General features: G+C 47.3%; 6 protein-coding genes across 6 annotated transcripts; 4 read left to right on the top strand and 2 right to left on the bottom strand.

The window, feature by feature from the left end:
- Nucleotides 1–6,931: 6,931 nt before the first annotated feature.
- On the bottom strand, nucleotides 6,932–7,213 carry N7516_001087 (uncharacterized protein; the record flags this gene model as incomplete). Its single annotated transcript, XM_057213809.1, has 2 exons — nucleotides 6,932–7,094; nucleotides 7,143–7,213. 2 exons carry the CDS (start codon nucleotides 7,211–7,213, stop codon nucleotides 6,932–6,934), a joined length of 234 nt encoding a protein of 77 aa, XP_057075692.1.
- Nucleotides 7,214–7,702: 489 nt separating this feature from the next.
- N7516_001086 (uncharacterized protein) lies at nucleotides 7,703–9,862 on the top strand (the record flags this gene model as incomplete). The annotated part of the gene is made up of 1 exon (XM_057213808.1): nucleotides 7,703–9,862. The coding sequence occupies one exon, from the start codon at nucleotides 7,703–7,705 to the stop codon at nucleotides 9,860–9,862; it is 2,160 nt and encodes a 719-aa protein (XP_057075691.1).
- Nucleotides 9,863–9,900: 38 nt separating this feature from the next.
- Nucleotides 9,901–11,172, top strand: N7516_001085 (uncharacterized protein; the record flags this gene model as incomplete). The annotated part of the gene is made up of 1 exon (XM_057213807.1): nucleotides 9,901–11,172. The coding sequence occupies one exon, from the start codon at nucleotides 9,901–9,903 to the stop codon at nucleotides 11,170–11,172; it is 1,272 nt and encodes a 423-aa protein (XP_057075690.1).
- Nucleotides 11,173–12,927: 1,755 nt separating this feature from the next.
- N7516_001084 (nucleobase cation symporter-1 family protein) lies at nucleotides 12,928–14,899 on the top strand (the record flags this gene model as incomplete). Its single annotated transcript, XM_057213806.1, has 5 exons — nucleotides 12,928–13,027; nucleotides 13,137–13,207; nucleotides 13,266–13,515; nucleotides 13,568–14,295; nucleotides 14,366–14,899. 5 exons carry the CDS (start codon nucleotides 12,928–12,930, stop codon nucleotides 14,897–14,899), a joined length of 1,683 nt encoding a protein of 560 aa, XP_057075689.1.
- A 551-nt stretch (nucleotides 14,900–15,450) lies between these two features.
- N7516_001083 (DUF2786 domain-containing protein) lies at nucleotides 15,451–16,677 on the top strand (the record flags this gene model as incomplete). Its single annotated transcript, XM_057213805.1, has 1 exon — nucleotides 15,451–16,677. One exon carries the CDS (start codon nucleotides 15,451–15,453, stop codon nucleotides 16,675–16,677), a length of 1,227 nt encoding a protein of 408 aa, XP_057075688.1.
- Nucleotides 16,678–17,063: 386 nt separating this feature from the next.
- On the bottom strand, nucleotides 17,064–18,856 carry N7516_001082 (DUF3176 domain-containing protein; the record flags this gene model as incomplete). Its single annotated transcript, XM_057213804.1, has 2 exons — nucleotides 17,064–18,348; nucleotides 18,399–18,856. The coding sequence occupies 2 exons, from the start codon at nucleotides 18,854–18,856 to the stop codon at nucleotides 17,064–17,066; spliced, it is 1,743 nt and encodes a 580-aa protein (XP_057075687.1).
- Nucleotides 18,857–19,586: the final 730 nt, after the last annotated feature.

The following is a 19,586-nucleotide window of genomic DNA, read 5'->3' as shown; positions in this document are numbered from 1 at the left end:
CCGCGGGATATTTGTAGCTCGTGTAGTGTGGTAACGTAGATGAGGCAGCCAACGGCAGCTAGCTATGTTGTAAGCTGGCTTTGGAAACAGGCATGTTGGCTGGCGACGGCGTTTCCGGGGACATTTTCCTGGTACTTGCCCCACTGGGGCTGATATCCACTGCGTCTGGATGGTGTCAGCGTGTTATCCAAGCCATAAGCGACTCACACCAATCGCAAGGTTACGATCGGGTCAGCGTGGTGGGGATTTCTGTTTCTAAGAGCCGGAGCCGCTTGGAACCGGTCATCCCGAGATATGGGTCCGCAATATCTGTCCAGAGAGATATGCAGCCACGATATCTAGCACGATGGGTAATTAAAGACTGGTGGATCATGCGATATGTCCCAGATATGGACTTCGTATGGGAGTATTTGTGGGTTCGTTGCAATTTCTTGATGCTTCCTTTCCCGCTATCCCGCCATCCCGCTTTGCCTAGGTACACGATACGTCGTGTCAAGTATTGCAAGCTCCACGAAACACATGTGCACCTCCCTTGTTATCCGGATTATGGCCACGTATCAGATCTCCCTCATCGTATCACTGCGCCGCGTCTATGAAATGAGCATTCGAAACTTCCGGACACCGTGCAGGGAATCCTATAAGCCGTGTCCCATACAGAGAGGGTATGGGGTTGATCCCAGAATCCACCCCGGCAACGAAAAAAAAAGGCACTGGCTTAAATGAAAATAGGGAAGTTGAACATATCAACCGTCAGACAAATGGTGGCGCCATGCCGGTTCCGGGATGGATTCCTCTGAAACAAGAGTAGCATTCTGAACGGGACCGGGATGAGTTGCAATGCATGGTCTTGGTTACACGATCATTGAAGTGCGAGCCACAGGCGCCCTATGATACTGTTGCACCAATATTCTCGGGTATGATGGGAACATCCTCGCCAAGGTGAGTCACATGCACCTACCAAGATGAAAGAGAAAAGGCAAAAAAGAAAGATACACATATCTGCCTTCCTGCAGTCGGAACCAAAATGCGGTATAGGCGGCAGAGAAAATCCAGTATTTAGGCATACCCGGGCCAGTGATTGGAGGAGCTGGTGGTGAGTGGTAAGCCAACGGAGGAACCCCCGGGGTGTGGTATCAAAGGGAGAGGCTCGAGGATGGTGAGGTGACCTTCTTTGGACGTCCTTTTTTTTTTCCATTTTCATGCTAGTGTGATTCCACACCACAGCGTATCTTGATTTGCATATCATCGCGGGAAGTATCGAAGACGCATCGAAGGAGCGGGACGAGGCTGAGCTGAAAGTGGCTGTGGGCTGAGATGAGAGTGGGGGGATGTCTGAGACGTGTCAGTATCTACCAGGGCTCTCTTTTCTTTGGGTAGTAGTGGGGAGTATCATTTTGACATGCACTGTCATCCTTCGAAGCTAGACGGGTGCCGACGTGCATGCGTCAAAGCGGGGTGCTTCTTTTCCAAGGTTGCCTACAATTAGGTAGTTTGGTCAAAGGATACCTCGTCGCAAAGATGTACATTTGGTTGAGTACATTATCACAATGGCTGTATGTCCACAGGTACCTAGGTAGAGAGTGTGATAACCTCTAGCAAGTCACAATCACATGTAATGTAATATAACCATGAAAGAAAGCAGGGGTATCTCAAATATATCGAGACCTCGGGACTTAAGTTGATGGAGCAATATCCTTGGCTCCAGTGAGGCGCAACGGTTCCATCCCCCTGGGTCTGTATAATTAGCATGTAAGATTCTTCTTGAGATATTGGAATACATGTATATTGTATTACTAGGAAAGAGTCTCCATACAACCCTAAGTGATTAAGTGAAATGTTAGAGTGTTTCGAATAAGTGCTACAATACGGAGTATAGGAAATTGCATTCTCCAACTTAAATATTTGAAATGCTACATCGGGACAATTGTTATAGTAGTTGGATACTCTATCGGGGAAAGGGAGAATCCTAAATTGCCCTGGAATGGGAGATGGTAAGCCCCTTCCGTTCTCTCCTGAAGATCAGACCCATAGCTTAGTTTTAGGACACTCCGACGTCCTTCCTTTTTTTTGTCACATTTTTGCCTCATCAATTAAAATGAGTATATACCCCTGAGAGTGACACCCTCAAATCCCCCGACTAACTCGCGGTTTAATGGTTGTTTTATTCGAGTTTCTCCAAGTTTCCAACCTTGGAAGGTGTTAAGGAATATTCGATGTACCTGACAGTAATACCACTGTATTGGTATTAAGACTGAGAAATACCGTCACAAAAAAATGATTTTCATCTTACATGGACGTTGCGTCTTTATGATGTCACCACAATGATTACCTATTCCCTGAAAACAACGGACCTCAGGTTATAAGAGATACATACCTAGGTAGTTAGCTAGGTATAGCTAAATAATGGGATATTCTTAACGTTGTCAATCAAGAAATATGTATACTTTTTACACTTTTTCTATTAAACCAATCCATCTTACAGAAATGACCCCGAGTACTACGCAATCACTCAAAGCACTCCCCACAGAATGATAGAGCATTAAGGAGAGTTTTTTCGCCGGTTTCGTCCTATAGGGGGAACCCGCCGTCAAAAGTGGGGATTGTTATTTAGGGCTGTTGATCGTAGCAAGGAGCGGATGCGAGATTGACTGGTATTATTGTTTACTGTTTACATGCACATCAAAATGGAGTGCAGAGTTAGCTCTGCGGCTGAGGGACTCACATACCTCTCTAGGCCTAGGTAGTATGGCGCCATTCAATGCAGATTCTCCGAGGTTATAGAAGTCATATTATATTGTACATAGTAATGACGTGGGTTCTATATGTTTTATTACCAGTAATTTTGACCTTCCAGAAGGAACTTTGAAACATTCAAAAATATTAAGAAGCAAACCGTTCCCCTGAGCCAGGTCATTTACAATACACTAGCTTGTAACTCCGTATACTCCGTATACGGAGTGCTCCGTACAAGAACGACCCTGTCAAGTGGACCTCTAGTCCCCACCAAAGCCAATGGAAGACCCGAAGAATCTTGGAAGGAAAAATAATAAGACATGCATTTCCCCCATACAATAATTATAACTATATCTACCCAAGTACGGAGTACAACGTCCACCCTTTGACCCTAGTCTTTGCCCTAGCAGCCATGAGGTCCGAACCAATACAGGATGATTGGGTGAAATATTCTAAATGAGACAATTGTCCCCGCCAGGATTATTGTGATGGTCAAAGCAAAGCGCCTAATAACTTCTAACCTTGGAAGAACTGATCACGAGAAAATATTGTTTGCAATCAATCCACTAGATTACCGCTAATCCTGCCATGTCGCACGTCAGAGCTGGAAACCCATATCTGTGAAAGCGTGGCATGATAGCATGGGTTCTTCACAATGTACATAGGTACCCAGTACGGAGTACAGAGTACAGAGTACGAGGTGGGCAAATGAGGTTCGATAAACAACAACCCCTCTTCATCCCGTCTGCAACCCCCCTTAGTCGGATCCCGGTGGAGATCGCTCACTGGTTGCCGACTTGAGTTACTGATCACCTGAGGCACGGTGATTAGCGGTCAGGATGTTTGGACAATTATCGTGTCGCTGTCATCGAAGAAGGTTGGCTGTTATGAACACGCAGATCCTTGCTTCAGCCACCGCTCTTTGTCTTTACCTCGTTACTGGGTTGTGCTGGGTGGGGTATATTGGGGCTAGTGACGAGAAACTGCATCTCTATACGGAGTAATTATGCTGGTAAATCAGGACTGCGCTGAATGATACCTTTGATAACGTAGCACTTTACTTTGTTTAATCTAATAAAAATAGAATCTACCTTTGATTCCCTGCAAGTTTTAATCTATTTGGTTGATGTCGCCGAGGGTACTCTGTACTCTCTTTTCTAACCTCCGCAACCGCCCTGCACCATATCACGTTGATAGCGCACGGATAGTAAATAGGAGACACCTTCAGCACTGGATCCAATTTGAAAAGATAGTGAAGTTGCGTATCTGTCAGGACCTGAGTTATTTCATTCGAGTATTGTATTTGTAGTCCACATCGAAAAACAAAACAAAAAAAACAAAGGAAATTTAACACAAACGAAAAGAAAAAGCAAAAAATGACGTCTATTTCCCTTTTTAGATAGTCGTACCTGTCCACCGCATTATTCGATATTGCGGCGCATAAAAAAATAGAAAGGAGAGCGCTGTTCCAAATGAGTTGCGAACACGGGGCTCTTAGAAATCCGAGATCCGAGTATCTAACCGCCATAACCACCTGAGGTCTGAACAAGATCCTTGTCAGGAGCTGCTAGGGTTATGCGGCTGTTACGACCATAAGAAGCTAACTGTCGCCCTTGGACAGCGCTAAGTTCATTTAACAACCCACCCGGGTGATGTGCAGGAGCGTAGGATCAAGAGAGCATAGCCTTACTTTGTAATGAGGGGGTGCTATCTGACTTCGATTTTCTTTTCTCCGGCTGTGGCGGCAGAGTTGTGAATCGAAATAATCAAGGAAGTGGTGAAGCACGGCATCACCAGCTCATCAAATTGCGACGGCTGCGGGGTTGAGCCCAACCCCGCAGATGTTCCTGTTCATTGCGGCTTGTCACACTCTGCATCGTACGATCTGTATCACTGTGTGCCTTGACAGGTACGAGGTGAGATGAAAGGAGCTGAGATAGAGCAGGCAAAAAAGAGTTCCCGAGAATACAGAGATAGGGCGGAACAAAATACTGATAGTTAACCTTTGGAATGTTATAGTTAGTTAACTATTTTTCGGCTGACAAAACAAGACACCTCAAACTCCCCGAACTGTTTTTCTTTACTTTGGGGAATCCACTTCATCTGCACCGCCCAACCCGTTTTTCACTGCCACATCAAGCCTCACCGGTTCAGGGATGATGTTCAATTTCAATGTTCCCTATACTCCGTAGATGATGGTGTACGATAATTTACACAGACCTTATACCGAATTTTTGTGGTATACACCGTACCATCTTACCATTTCCTCCCCACCAAGATGATGTGTGTTGTGATCGACTCAGTCTCTTTTGTCTTAGGGCTTGGGCGCAGCAGTTGCCCGACCAGTCAACAATGAACACAAACACAACCTTGCAAGAAAACACAACACTCGATAAGACCGTGTATCACAGGGAGAACAGGAAAGTCTAATCAAACCTCGCGATCAAAACGCAGGAATCCGAAGGCTCCGCATATCTTCCCCGGACCACCCTGTCGGTGTTAGGCGGGAATTTCCACAGAAGTAATACAGCTAAAGAATGAGCGATACGGAGTACAGTTTAAGGGTAATAACCTCAAACATGATTATAATACTAGACTAGTCGACTAGATACGCTGCGATGTGGGGGGAACTGGAGCCCGGCGGTGTCTCGGGCTATAGAAGTTTGAATGAAATAGACTGCTAGTATTCTTGTATCCACCGTAATCCATAATTTCTCGGGACATTTTTTATTATTGAAACTTGAAATCTGAATAAAGAGAAAGGGGGAGATCCTCCCCCCTTTACACACCGTGAAAGACTCAGGAGAGTCTGTCATACATAGATTGTAGGGAAATTGTAATCATCCCCGTCCCTTTTAGGGCTCCCGTCCAACACATTTGAAACACAGATCGACCCCGTTTGGCCGATAACATTCCCCAGGAATTCCAGGGATCGTCCAATTATACCGAGTAACGGGTTTCCGTCTGGCAATCATTCCACATCGTCATCTCGTGGTAGGCAGCTATGTATTTTGATAGGCACTTGGGTATTAAAGTAGTACCTAACTGTAGGGCATACCTGAAGGAAATGAGCAATTGCTTGTTGCCATACGGTGTAGTATTTAATCATTTCAATGGCCCCTTCATTATTATTATTTATTTTTCTCTTCCTATGCTAGAGACTTCTTTGTTACCTTTTTTTTTTTCTTCCCTCGGTTGAAATCTCAGCCTCATTCCCACTAGTTGTGGCTCATATATGCACTGGTGAGTGAGTACCCAAACAGAACAACATTCTCTCTCACATCCACATCACGACTGGAATATCTGCAGTCGCGGCTTGAATTCGATATTTCTTTGAATATCTATTAACTCAGATGTCTTGAACAGAAGAAAAAATAAAAAAAAACCCCCCCCCCAAGAAGAAAAAGGAAGAGAACAAAATTACGACATACTTCGATTTGTTCAATGTTACCGAACCCCAGTATATTACCAGAATTACTGGGCAATACAGGTATACGGTACACCGTTTCCCATACCGCAGGCTACATACGTCTATCGTAAGTACCTCGTACCCACTGCAGCTTCAATTCGCAGAATTGGGATTCATTGATTTAATTATTTTCCCTTTTCCCCCCTTCAACTCTTCTTTACTCCCCCTCTATCCCCTTGAAGAGAAGAAAAAAAACTCCATACTCATACGACGATAAGGACAACGCAGGTCTTCTCCCTCTCGTCGCATGATCATCCAAAACTTCCGCAATTTTACCCACTCGCATACGGATTTAGTGGCCACCACGTAACCGTGCAGCAACTGGATCAACTCGCAGTCATCCTCCAAAACGGCACTAAACAATCCAACATCAGCGAGCTCCCTAACTTGGTCCAGTCTCCGATTGCCCGCCTTTCCCCTTTCGACCGCCTGCATCCACTGCGTTGGCAACTCTGTCGCAATTCTCGATTTTCATCACATCCTCCTATCCTAGGTTCGTTGCGCCGGGGAAAAATCTCCCTGCACTTTAGCACGGGTACTCCCTTCGCCTGCCGCATCGCTAGTCTCCAATCGCACCCAATCGCACGTCGCCCTTGCCGGACTAGGACAACCCTTGACTCTTAGGTCTTTTTTTTTTTTTTTTTTGCTGCCGCTGTCTACTTCCGCAAGCACCCAAAGCCGGTTCTTGGGGCTCTTTCATAAACTCTGGTAACGATACCTGCATACGCATTACCTTCGACCTTCGACTCGCTTTGGCGCACGCCCTTCAATTTCGAACCAGTCCCGCGCCGCCTTCCCCAAATCACTCGGTGATTCCACGGTCAATTGGCCCATATCACAGCACGCCCCTCTTTCGGTGCAGAGCAGCAGCTTCCCCCACGCACCGGCAGATCTACACGCATAAGAGAGGGGTAGCATTGGTATCATTGGAAGAACATACAGAGAATCAGCCGGGCTCCGAAAGAAGCCAGACGAGAACCCGCGTTCCGCTTCCTTGAGGCTGGAGATCATTCCCTGGTTGATTTCGTTTGTGACGTCTATCCCAAGTGGTTAGCATCGGCTGAGAATCTCCCTCGTGGATTGGCCGTTGCACAGGGCCAGTGCCCTTTGCAATTGTTATCAGGGACTTTTTTTAATCGCTCAAATTTTCTTTTGTTGCGATTTCTTTTCCCGTGAGCTGCTCTCCGGTAGGGCTCTCCGCATTACACCCAATCCAGGACAAGATGCAGCAGAGTTCAAGAACGGTGAACTTCTGCTGAGGACGTGGCTGAACGATCATTTTCTCACCGTGTCAGAATATTCTACTTTCTCTTTTGGCTCGGATCGCATAACATTCCTGACAGGCGGCAGCCTTGCGAACCTTGACGGCAGGCCGGTTCCATACGCTGTTACCCATTCGCCCACTTCTGAGTCCAGGTGACTCGGACGTTGGCACGGTATACTACTAGCTTATATTTCCCCTGTTGACAGCTGAGCTGTCATCCTTGATAGACAGTCGTTATGGCGTATGCTACGACTACCTCACCGATCCTGGATGCCGACACCCAATCCAACTTAAAACTTGCGACACCTCTCCCTCAACCGTCCTCCCTACATCATGTTGTCACATCTTTGCCATCTGGCCCTCCTCATTCTTCCGCAACCTCTTTCACCTCTTCTCCGATTTCTACTCCTACCTCATCCCTCCCTGCTCCCGGCACACCCTGTACTTTCACCCCTGCTGGCACCCCCCTCCAATCTGCTAGCGAGGGACTCTACGGCCGAGTGAATGGTTATTCCCTACCTACGCCAGGCCCCCTCGAACTTGGCGAGTCCATGATGGCCGTTCCCGGAAACACAAATCCCTCCAGCTTCAATGACCCTGCTGTGTCCGCCAGGGCGCCGGGCCTCATGCGACGGATCTCGAGAGGCGCTGCCAACAAACTCACCCGCAGGCGGCAATCTACGACTCAAAACGACAAACGGGATCGAAGCACTGGTCCCATCATCATGCGTCGACGCAGTGATAGCAAAACTGGCACTCAACCCGTTCGAGATAGCGCTCTCGATTCGAGCAACGAGGATGAAGCCAGCGAGGCCTTGGATAACCTGGGCGCATGGGGTGGCTCGGAGGCATCCAGTCTTCGCAGCGAGAGCCGCATGAATATGGCTCGCGAAGTTGGTCCCCTCCCCACGGTTGCCGTTGCGCCCAAAGTAGACTCCGCTGTGCAGCGGGGCACAGTCCTAACCAAGGTAACTAAGAAACGCAGGAAGCAAGTCCGCTTCTTCCTCGACCTAGATGCCGCCAAGGTTTTCTGGGATGTCTCCAACCCGGCCAAACGCTTCTATATCGATGATATCAAAGAAATCCGGGTCGGTGCCGACGCCCGCAACTACCGCGAGGAACATCAGATTCCCGAAGATTTGGAACGCCGATGGTTCACTATTGTTATTGCGGATTCTGACCGCTCCAAGGGCCGGACAGTCAAAACCTTGCACCTCATCGCTCCTAGTGACCGTATTCTTGACCTGTGGATTACCACCCTTGAGCATATCTCTCGATACAGAATCGATCTTATGTCTGGCCTGGCAGGTTCAAGTCAGAGCGAAGCGGTTCTGCAGGCACACTGGCAACGTGAGATGTCGAGACTCTTCCCCCAGGGTCCTCCTCCAGTAGAGGAGCAAAGTCTCGATCTCGCCGCCGTGGAGAAGGTCTGCCGCAGCTTGCATATCAACTGTTCCAAGAACATGCTTCGGGCACAGTTCACTAAAGCCGACGCTGCCTGTAACGGCAAGTTGGATTTCTCCGAATTCAAAGACTTCCTTTTGCGTTTGAAGGAAAGAAAGGATGTCAAGGATATCTTCAAGCTTCACACCGCGAAATCGAAGGAAGGCATGACTCGGAGCGAGTTTTTGACTTTCCTTCGTGACGTACAAAATGAAGATATCGAATCCGACCAGGTCTACTGGACTGCTCTGTTCGACAAGTACGTTCGGCGGGCCTCTAAATCTCGCACTCCTTCTGCAGAAGGATCGGAGCTTCCTCCACCTGTATCGCGGATGAACCTGGATGCATTTACCGCGTTCTTATCTTCGTCCAGCAACGGTGTCTACGCTTCACGTGCTCCCCAGTCAAGATTCGACCGGCCGTTGAATGAATACTTCATCTCCAGCTCTCACAACACTTACCTCCTGGGCCGCCAAGTGGCTGGCGCATCAAGCACCGAGGCTTACGTTAGCGCGCTCCAGCAGGGATGTCGTTGTGTCGAGATCGACTGCTGGGATGGCGCAGATGGACGCCCCATCGTGTCTCACGGGCGAACTCTAACTACCAGTGTCCTCTTTGCGGATTGCATAACCGTCATCAACCGATACGCCTTTATCACATGCGACTTCCCTCTCATTCTTTCTCTTGAGGTACACTGCAATCCGGAACAGCAACTAGCAATGGTCAAGATTATGAAGGAGACATTCAAGGAACGCCTTGTCCTTGAGCCCTTGATGACCAACTGCCACATCCTTCCTTCGCCCGAAGAGCTCAAGGGCCGCATTCTAGTCAAAGTCAAGACTTGTGACGAGTCCCAGTTTGATCCCCGCCAAAATACTGTCGGCTCCGTCGGCACCCATGGCCGCAAACGCAGTGCTAGTACGCCGTTTGTACGACCGACTCCCCTGATATGAGCATCCAGCCTCTTCCCTCACTCTCGAGTCCCCCCACAATGGATCCCGTCGATAGCATTGGCCCTTTGATCTCGCAGGATAGGCGTTCGCTTACTGCTACAAGCATGAGCAGTGCAACTGAAGACAGTGACGGAGCGCTAGTGTCTGTTCACACTGACAGGAAGAAAAAGCGGCGCCAAAAAAGCAAGATCACTAAGCCTCTTTCTGACTTGGGTGTCTACACTCGTGGCTACAAGTGGCACAGCTTCTCCTCTCCAGAGAGCAGGCGGTACAACCATATCTACTCGTTTGCCGAGCGGTCATTTGAGAGCATCACTCAGAGTCATGACAACAAGGTTGCACTGGAATCGCACAACCGCAAGTATCTCACGCGAGTATATCCTTCTGGATTCCGACTCCGTTCATCCAACTTTGATCCGAACAAGTTCTGGCGCCGTGGTGTGCAAATGGCAGCGCTGAACTGGCAAACTTACGACATCGGCATGCAAATGAACCAGGCTATGTTCGCCGCTGGAACTGACCGTACCGGCTACATTCTCAAGCCCGAGAGCCTTCGCTTACCAGCTGCTGGTGATGGAAAGGAGAAGCGCAAGATGGAGCGCAAACTGGTTCGATTCTCGGTCGACGTCGTCTCCGCACAACAACTCCCCCGTCCACGCACCATCGGACAGGACGACAACATCAACCCTTATGTCGAGATCGAGATGTTCAGTGCTGATGATCGTGGACAGAGCTTCGTCCTCGGCGAAGGTGGTATGGATGCCTCTGCGCGCAACGGTATGTCCGGCATCGGATATCCGCACCGTCGCCGCACCAAGATCGAGCAAAGCAATGGCTACAGCCCCGTTTTCAACGACAAGTTCAAGCTGTCGCTGGAAACTAAATATCCCGATCTTGTGTTTGTGCGATGGACTGTCTGGAGCTCAATGGACGGTCGCAGTGCAGGCAATAACAACAGCGTGCAGCTGGCCACTTTCACCGCCAAGCTCACCAGTCTCTCTCAAGGTTACCGCTACTTGCCTCTCTATGATGCTAGCGGTGACCAATACTTGTTCTCAACGCTTTTCTGCAAGATCTCAAAGCAAGAGCCCATCTCCGTTCAGCGTCTGGACCTCGAAGAGCTCCGCGCCGAACGCATGGGTATTCTGCGTCAGATCGGCCAGACTGTCTTCAAGCGCTCCTCGTCGGTCGAGCGCGAAAGGGATCAACCTCACGATTGCAGTGATTCCCCGAGCCCTGAGGACAAGGAAGGCTCTCCTAGCTTGACACCCACTGTGTCAACAACGTCAAACTCATCATTCGTCCAATGATAGTCACATCCCATCTTATCTCGCCCACCTCTTATGGCCACCGCAGCTTTGCACTGGCTTTTCACCTCATCCCTCTCCCTATCTGGAATCTTGTTCCTATCAGTGTCAGCATTAACCAAGGTTCCGGCGTTTGTCTTTCTACTGCATCATATCCCACTCTTTGCTCTCATCTGTGCGTACATTGCCGGACGTTTTGTTTATTACGCCATTGTCATCCATACCCTTCACAGCGATACCCCCCAAGTTGCTTCAAGTTTTATTTTTGCCATTTACCATGGGTATTATCTTGTTCATCGTCCTTGTCCTGTCATTTGTCTGCGACAAACCCGGAAACTGACCATCCGGCTATGTATTCGACTGGGAGATGTGTTTGTTTGTGTTTGTGTTTGTGTTTGTGTTTGTGTTTGTGTTTTTTTTTTTTTCATCCTATCTTCTCTCCCTGTTTTCTTATGTTTGTTTGGTCTTATGTATGTCTTTGCTTTTCATCTTATCTCTTTTGTTGCGCTCCGTGTCTGCATAGGATCCTTTCGGGAACTCGGTTCTACCATTCATCATCATCATTGCATTTGAGGGAGTCAATCACATCGGAGAACATATACGTGGCTGGTTCACTGGAGCAACTCTTCTCATTCATCATGTCGTTTATTATCATAGCATAGGGACTTGGGATTTTTCATTTTCAGGAGGCTCTCACAGTTGATCTGTCAATTCAATTAAACACTCTTGCACACTAGCATATCACTTCTGTTTTATGTCGACATAGTACTCACGTGGGATGTATTATTTGGCTTTTCTTTTTACCTCGCACGTCCTCCGTTAACATTAATACTGTTTCAAGAACTTGATCACCCCAACTTTCTTGGTTAATTTATATATCATTGTGTATGATGAGTTTATATATAATTAGGTAACTAGTTGGAGAGGATGAAGAATGTTACGTTATATAGTAGTTAATATATCTAAACATATCTAGTACCTATATTACCTTTTCCACACCATCATGCAAGGCTACTAAGCTATTTCTGACGATTGGTTCTTAATACACTCGTACATAGGGTGGCACAACATCATATGCCCACGTGTATGCTGGTATTTATATATCTACATATGTAGATGTTATTGTAGTCACGATTACATGGATTTCACTTGATGAAATCCATGATCTAGTTATAGTAGTGGCCAATAGTTAGTTAACTAGCACATGTTATAGATAGATGGCCTAAGGCATGATTCCACGTGACCTATTTATTACTCGATCTCATCGAGTCAACGCCAAGTTTTCTCTTTTCTATCTCCAGCTTTTCTCCATATCGAAGCATAGATTACAGTCAACCAATCATATCCTTTTCTCCTATTTATTATGTGGGACTATGTGGGGCCAACGTTGCAAGGTTGTCGATTCCCTCGCCAATTCCTGGAGATAAGGTCGGGATGTCTTACTTGAGGTCATTCGGTCACTACCAGTACGTGACTATGATAGGCTCAAACTATCGATGCATTTCAAGACCGGAGATCCGCAGCGAATTGCTTTCTTATCGCATTCGGGGAAAAGAGGACTCGGATCCTGGAGGATATGGCTACCTACTCCAGAATCATTACATATGGGCAAGGTTATAATGATCCTGTTATCCCCCGTCTTTTTACTCCTTATTCCAAGATTCTTTTTTTAAAATATTCAATTTCCCCACAATAACTTTGCCTTAACGTGTTCTTGGGACGTTCGATTACTCTACTGGGAACAATTAGCCTGCCAACATGTCCAAGCTCAAATGGATACTTGACAAGGCGGCCGTCGAGAACGAGCCGGGACTCACCAATGCTCAGATGATGTTGACCAACAGTGATTTACGGCCAGGTGAGACTGACTATCCAGGCTTATAGGATTTCGGATCCTACCCTTATTTATCACCCTCATGGTGGTACACAAAGAATACAAAGACTGATCAATGGAAATTACACTACAGTGGATCCAGAAAGACGCCAATGGAGATGGATCAACTTTATTGCTTTTTGGATTGCAGACTCGTTGAACATCGTCAGTATCTCTAAATGATGCCCGGTACAAGCCCAGTGACACCTAACACAAAATATAGAACACATGGATGATTTCCTCCTCAATGATCGTCGACGGTCTTTCCTGGTGGCAGTCTTGGATCTGTGTCTGGGTTGGATACTTTGTGGCTGCAGGTTTCGTGTGCCTGACTGGACGAATTGGCGCTGTCTATCATATTTCTTTTCCCGTCACAGCCCGAGCTTCATTCGGAATATGGGGCTCTTTATGGCCCGTTCTTAACCGCGTAGTGATGGCTATTATTTGGTACGGTGTGCAAGGTTATATTGGAGGTATGTATCTTTCCAATCCGGTGAAAACATGCATACTTATATACATTAATAGGCCAGTGTGTTACTTTGATGATCGAGGCCATTTGGCCCAGCTACCGGAACCTTCACAATGGTCTCTCTGCCAATGCTGGCATCGATACCAAGAACTTCGTCAGCTTCTTCTTATTCTGGTTGTTCTCGCTTCCAGCCTTGTGGTTCCCTGTTCACAAAGTCCGTCACTTGTTCACCGCTAAGGCGATCTACTCTCCTATCGCTGCCATCGCTTTCTTTGCCTGGGCTATCTCCCGTGCCCACGGCCTCGGCCCGATTATCCACCAGTCCAACACCGTCCACGGAAGCGATCTTTCATGGGCGATGGTGAAAGGAATCATGTCGTGCATTGGAAACTTCGCGGCACTTATCATGAATAACCCGGATTTCTCACGATTTGCGAAAACACCAAAGGATGCATTCTGGTCCCAGCTATTGACCATTCCCGTCGGCTTTGGCATCACCTCATTCATTGGAATCATCGTGTCTTCCTCCTCGTCGGTAATCTTTAACGACGGCTACACATGGAACCCCCTTGATCTTCTCGGAAAGTTCCTCGATGGAGCTAGTTCCGGCCAGCGCTTCGGTATCTTCATCATCGCCACCGGATTTGCCCTAGCCCAGCTCGGAACAAACATTTCCGCCAACTCAATCTCAGCAGGCACTGATCTGACTGCACTGCTACCCCGATACATGTCCATCCGACGCGGTAGTTACATCTGCGCCGCCGTCGGTCTAGCTATGTGTCCAGTACGTCGTACCACTTTTTTATTTTCTAGCCCCCTCAAATAACCATGACCAAAACTAACAAAATCCACAGTGGAACCTTCTCTCAACCTCAAACAACTTCACAACCTACCTCTCAGCTTACTCCCTCTTCCTCTCCGCCATCGCCGGTGTCATGATCTGTGACTACTACGTCGTCCGAAAGGGCTACCTGAACATCCACTCTCTCTACAGCGCCAGCAAAACAGACTGCTACTACTACACCGGCGGTTTCTCCTGGCGCGCCTATACCGCCTACATCTGCGGTATCATGATCAACATCGTCGGTTTCGCCGGTGCCGTGGGTTGCAAAGTCCCTATCGGTGCGCAATACGTTTACAACATCAATTATTTCACCGGTGTCCTTGTTTCTGGTGGCGTGTACTTTGCTCTGACGTGGTTCTTCCCCGTTCCTGAGACAAGCGCTACTTGGAACGAGGTTGATATCGATGTTGAGGATTTCTCCGTTGCATACGGAAAGGACCCTAATGACTTGGAGGGTCAAGGGTATGCTGATCGGAGCTCGTTTGATGGTGCGGTTGGGTCGGATGATCGGAAGGGTCCAAGTACCTCCGACATGAAGATTTAAGCGGGCTTGGGTCTTTATGGTGGCATTTTCCTTTTGATACTGTTTTTCGCTGGTGTTCGTTCCATCCGGCAATATTGAATGTATATAATTAGCTCCCTATTTGGGATATATTTACGATGATATGATAATTGACTGCTTCTGGGTTCGTGTGCTTCCAGAGATGGGCCTCCCCCAGGATTTCCTTTTCTTTTTATGACCCCGGCATTCTCCTTTAGGACGTATGTTTGATAGGTTGGCCTGTTAACAAGCCTCTATGTTACGGGTATTTTAGACGAGAATAATTTATAAGAGGATAAATCTCGAATAATACGCTACGCCTATCACATCAGAACCTGCATGTGACGGGAAAAGGCCCAACACACTGTTTTATCACACTTGGTGCTAACGAATGAGGACCTTGCCTTTCAGTTTCCACTAGTGCCAAAGTACCAAGTACAAAGGACAAATTAGTCTTATAAAGGCAGCGTAGCTTCCCCTCCCCTCTTTCTTCCAGTTTCCTATCATCTTTGATTCCAACTTAGTATTAAAATCACGAGCGTACATACCCCAGAATGCCAACTGAATCCTCCCGAACCTCACGGAAAGGACATGCCAGAAAGCCTACTCAGAAGGCAACTATGGTCAAAAATGCCCGCGAAAACCAGAGTAATCCCACATCTACTGTCGATAAAAAGATTCTAGATAGGATTCAAAAGTGTCTGAACCGCGCCTATCACGTCAACACAACGGAGACAGAAGCCAAAGCCGCTCTCTTTCTATCCCAGAAGCTCATGAGTCAACACAACGTGAGCCAAGCAGATCTCATGGCTATTGATGATAATGGCAGTAAGGCACATTTTGGCGGACGGAGCATCGTGTCTATTACAAAAATCGCAGGCTCATCCAAAAGGGTCATGAAAGAGGCTTTTGTTGGGAAAGTTGCAAGAGCAATGTGCACCTTTTTTGACTGCAAGCACTTTTCAACCGATTACTACACGGATATGCACTGGACCTTTTTCGGAATTGCTAGCAATACTGCAGCAGCAGCGATGTCATTTGAGATGGCCCACAATAACATCTTGGAATGGGCTTGTGCCTACAAAGGGGGCACTCCCACATTCAGTTACCGCCTTGGTGTAGCAGATGGGCTGGTCGCCATGGCCAATAAAGAAAAGAGCAGAGAGCTTCATCATGTGTGGCGTAAAGAGCTGGATTCGATCGCAGCTAAAGAGCGGGAGGAGGCAAAGGAACGTCAACTACAACTTAACAGGCTACGTCTTCTACCGGCTCCCTCGACTGACACCAACGTCTCATCCTCGGATAGTACTCGGATTTCAGTGAATCCAGATTCAAACATGACCGGCTTCGATTCCGACTCCGATAACGAATTTGGGGAAGGAGGCGGCTTTGGTATCAAAGCTGACTTCAACACGGATGATGCGCTGATCATAGACTTGTGCGACGACGTGGAAGAAGGCATCCAAAGTCTTCTAAAACGGGAGCCTGTCGAGCCGTCTGATCCATTTGATATTCCCAAATTCACAACGGAGACAAAAACCAGTATCAAAACAGAGCCTGGGTTCAAGTCGGAGCCAGTATCATCTCCGTGGAAATCCGGGATGCAGCTTGTTCAGTTCCGGGAAACAGCGGAGCAGGTTGCGGATGATTATTTGAAGGAAAACAACATCAAGCTACGCAATAGTAGAAGTCGCACATCAACCATTCGAGATCCCAATGCGTATCGCCGGGGCCAGGAAGACAGTTCGAAGCTCGAGATCCGTCGGCCGGGGCTGGATTAAACATCTTCGCCCTGTAACCACATGGACTCTCGTCTGGACGAAGAATTTTGGATTTGAATAGTTACTTAGTTTGACAATCTGTTACATAAAGTATCATAAAGCCCGCAGGCAGTGAACTTGGGATTGTAAGTAAGATCAATGAACAAGGAAACATGTATTTAGGAACAGCTTCTTCCATATCTAAGACACACAAGCCAGGTTAGGGGCTATACCCAATCCCGCCGTGGAATAGCTTCCCTTTATATATTACTAGCTAGATACTTCGCTTCTCCGATTGAAAATAACATTAATTAATCTCTAAGTTCTAAATAGGGTCTATTGCATCCTCACTAGCATTGGATGTTCCAAGACCGGGCTGCCGGCTATAGACAGTGGAAGAGTCATCACTAATGAATAGGAATGACCCTAATCCTAGGGCCGTTGGAAGAAGTCTCCAACCGCACGTCCATTTGGCGAGACGTCCGTTCAATCCCCTTGAGGGTAGGATCCGTTCTGAAAGGATTGGGTCCCTCAAGATCCAAGTTGGAGAATAGCAGAGCCAAAGGCGAAGACTTCCAAATGTAATCTCTCCTTGTATGGAAAATAGTGATGATCAAGAAAAGCGCACTCAGGAACACCAGCGTGATAGGTAAAATCATCCACAACCACCGCACATGAACATAAGATACCGTGGACCAGGCAGTTCCGCCGTGAGAGGCATGGCAGATCTTTGATCGTGCATGGAACGTGAGTGAGGCTGCGAGTGACTGGAAGACAAGATTTATATCGGTGTAATTGCCGTATGTCCCGTAGAGGGCATGGATAGAGTCGGCTGACCAACTTGGTCGATTACTCGTGAACAGTGACCCCGTACCTTTTAGCAAAGGGGCTATTGAGTTTGAAAGAGCTAGGGTGCTTAGCCAGTTCACTTTGAAGGCACACTCTGGCCTGTGTGTGCTTTCTTGTTGTGTGCCGTTCACGTAGCAAGTATTTGGTACGATTTCAAAGTCTTTTAAGGAGGTGCTCGAGTAATTCGATGTACCTTCAGTTGAGGTGAGCTTCTCCGTGAAGGACCCGTTCTTGACAGCTGCATGATAGGTATCGACACAGAAGTAGAGGGAGCACTCAGTTGCACTCACTGTGGGGGGTACACTATAGCCAGAAGAAGTGATTGCGGTAAAGTTGAGAATACTTGCCAGGCCGGTTGTGTTTAGGCTGACGAGAGGACGAAGATATGTGCTGTTCATGAGATCTTTTCCAAATGTGGATGTATGGAAAGTGAAACTATTTGGTAGTTTGTAGTTGTACATTGCTTGCTGAGGGGTGGACCCATCCACCTTCTGGACTGTTAGAGAGTCGGTGATGTTGGCGCACCGGCTGCAAATGCCGAGAGACTGATATGGCGTGAATGTACAGTTTCCTGTAGCGCACGCTATCAAAGGACTTTTACTGTTTGCGCTTTGTTCTTGGAAAATCCCAGAGTAGATGGCACCGACTGTCGACAGTGGTGCTTTGTTCATTCCGGGGCCTTCGCCTAGTCCATAATCGGTGTAAAGACTTGAGTTGCACACTTGAATGGATGCATTGCCGTGGGTTGGGACTGACCGTCCTAAAATTCCCATCACCTGCTGCACAAATGGGTCCGTAGCAGCTGCAATAACGAGGACCAGACATCCGAATGTGACAAGATGGCTTTTAAGACATGTTAGCTAAGATCTATGTTAAAATTCTTATAGACTCACCGAGGAACAAAGCAAAATAGAGCAATCAAGGCCCCCACCGGTCCACGGCTAGCGGCGTCGAGTAATGCCAAGTCACTTAGTTTATTGCCTTGGTTAAACCAGGACCATTTCAGTTGGGACAAAGCTTCAGTAGCAATGCAGACCATTCCGGCCTTCATAGCTGTAGACAGAACTGAGACTAACGCGTTCAACGTGATACCGTACGGCCATTCTGGCACTGGTTTCCCATCGAAATTGTACAGTACAAGTATAATGGCAACCAGAAAAGCCACAGCGATGAGACAATTAAGGATTTCAAAGGTCCAACTCGAACCAAAGAAATTCGTCTGAGATTGCAGTATTGCTTGTTGTTCTGACACAGATAACGGCCGTGACTTGCGTTTTGTGTTTGTCGCAGTCCCCGATGGGTCATCCAGTCGGACATACGTGAGCTGATATTCCTCTTTGCTGAGAGCCATCTTGTCAAGTCCGAAGACGCCCGTGTCAAGGACATCCAGGGGGAAAAAAGATAATATGCCAAAGAAGAGGATTTTGAAGATCCCGGGAATTTCTACATTGAGCAAAATAAGTGAAACTAGGTGAACAGTGGATAATAGTGGAGTAGATGATACCTTCCGGGTAGGGTCTAGGGTCAACAATCTTCATTTTGATCGTCAAGTCAGTCCAAAAGCGTGTTTTTTTTTTACAGTCAAACCCCGTTAAGACGTGAAAAATCTTCGGAGAGCAAATCCTTGAGAAATCACGGGGTTTCTAAAGAATCTGTGATTGTGAGGAATCTGGTCGGCCTTGTCCAGCAAAGGGGCATGTTGGCCATACTGAAGGCGCATCAGGCCTGGTCTCCCCTGATCTGGTCTCTAGTTGTGTAGAGTATTCTCGCGATAACAAAATGGACGGGATACCATAATTACTTTTTTACTTTTTGCACAAATGAGATCATACAGAGGACTTGACAATATACCAAAATCAACTACAAAGCATCAGTAACTCCTTGTGTTGTTGTATTGCTTCTAAATTGATAGAATGGGCTCATCCAGGTGTGCCGTTTACAACTTGAATGTTCCTGTATCGAATTGTGTTTTCGTTCTCACAAGGAACCAAAATCTAAATTACTGAAGGCAAATGTTGGACGTGAAGTGCCAGGACATGGTTCCAATTCAAATCATGTTTCTTAATTCAAAAGACGGGGGG

The sequence above is a fragment of the Penicillium verrucosum genome (genome assembly GCF_028828655.1).
Source record: "Penicillium verrucosum strain IBT 35672 chromosome Unknown utg000001l_segment0_segment0, whole genome shotgun sequence".
In the NCBI taxonomy this organism is placed as follows: Eukaryota; Fungi; Ascomycota; class Eurotiomycetes; order Eurotiales; family Aspergillaceae; genus Penicillium; species Penicillium verrucosum.
This window is presented reverse-complemented; position numbering and strand designations above follow the sequence as displayed.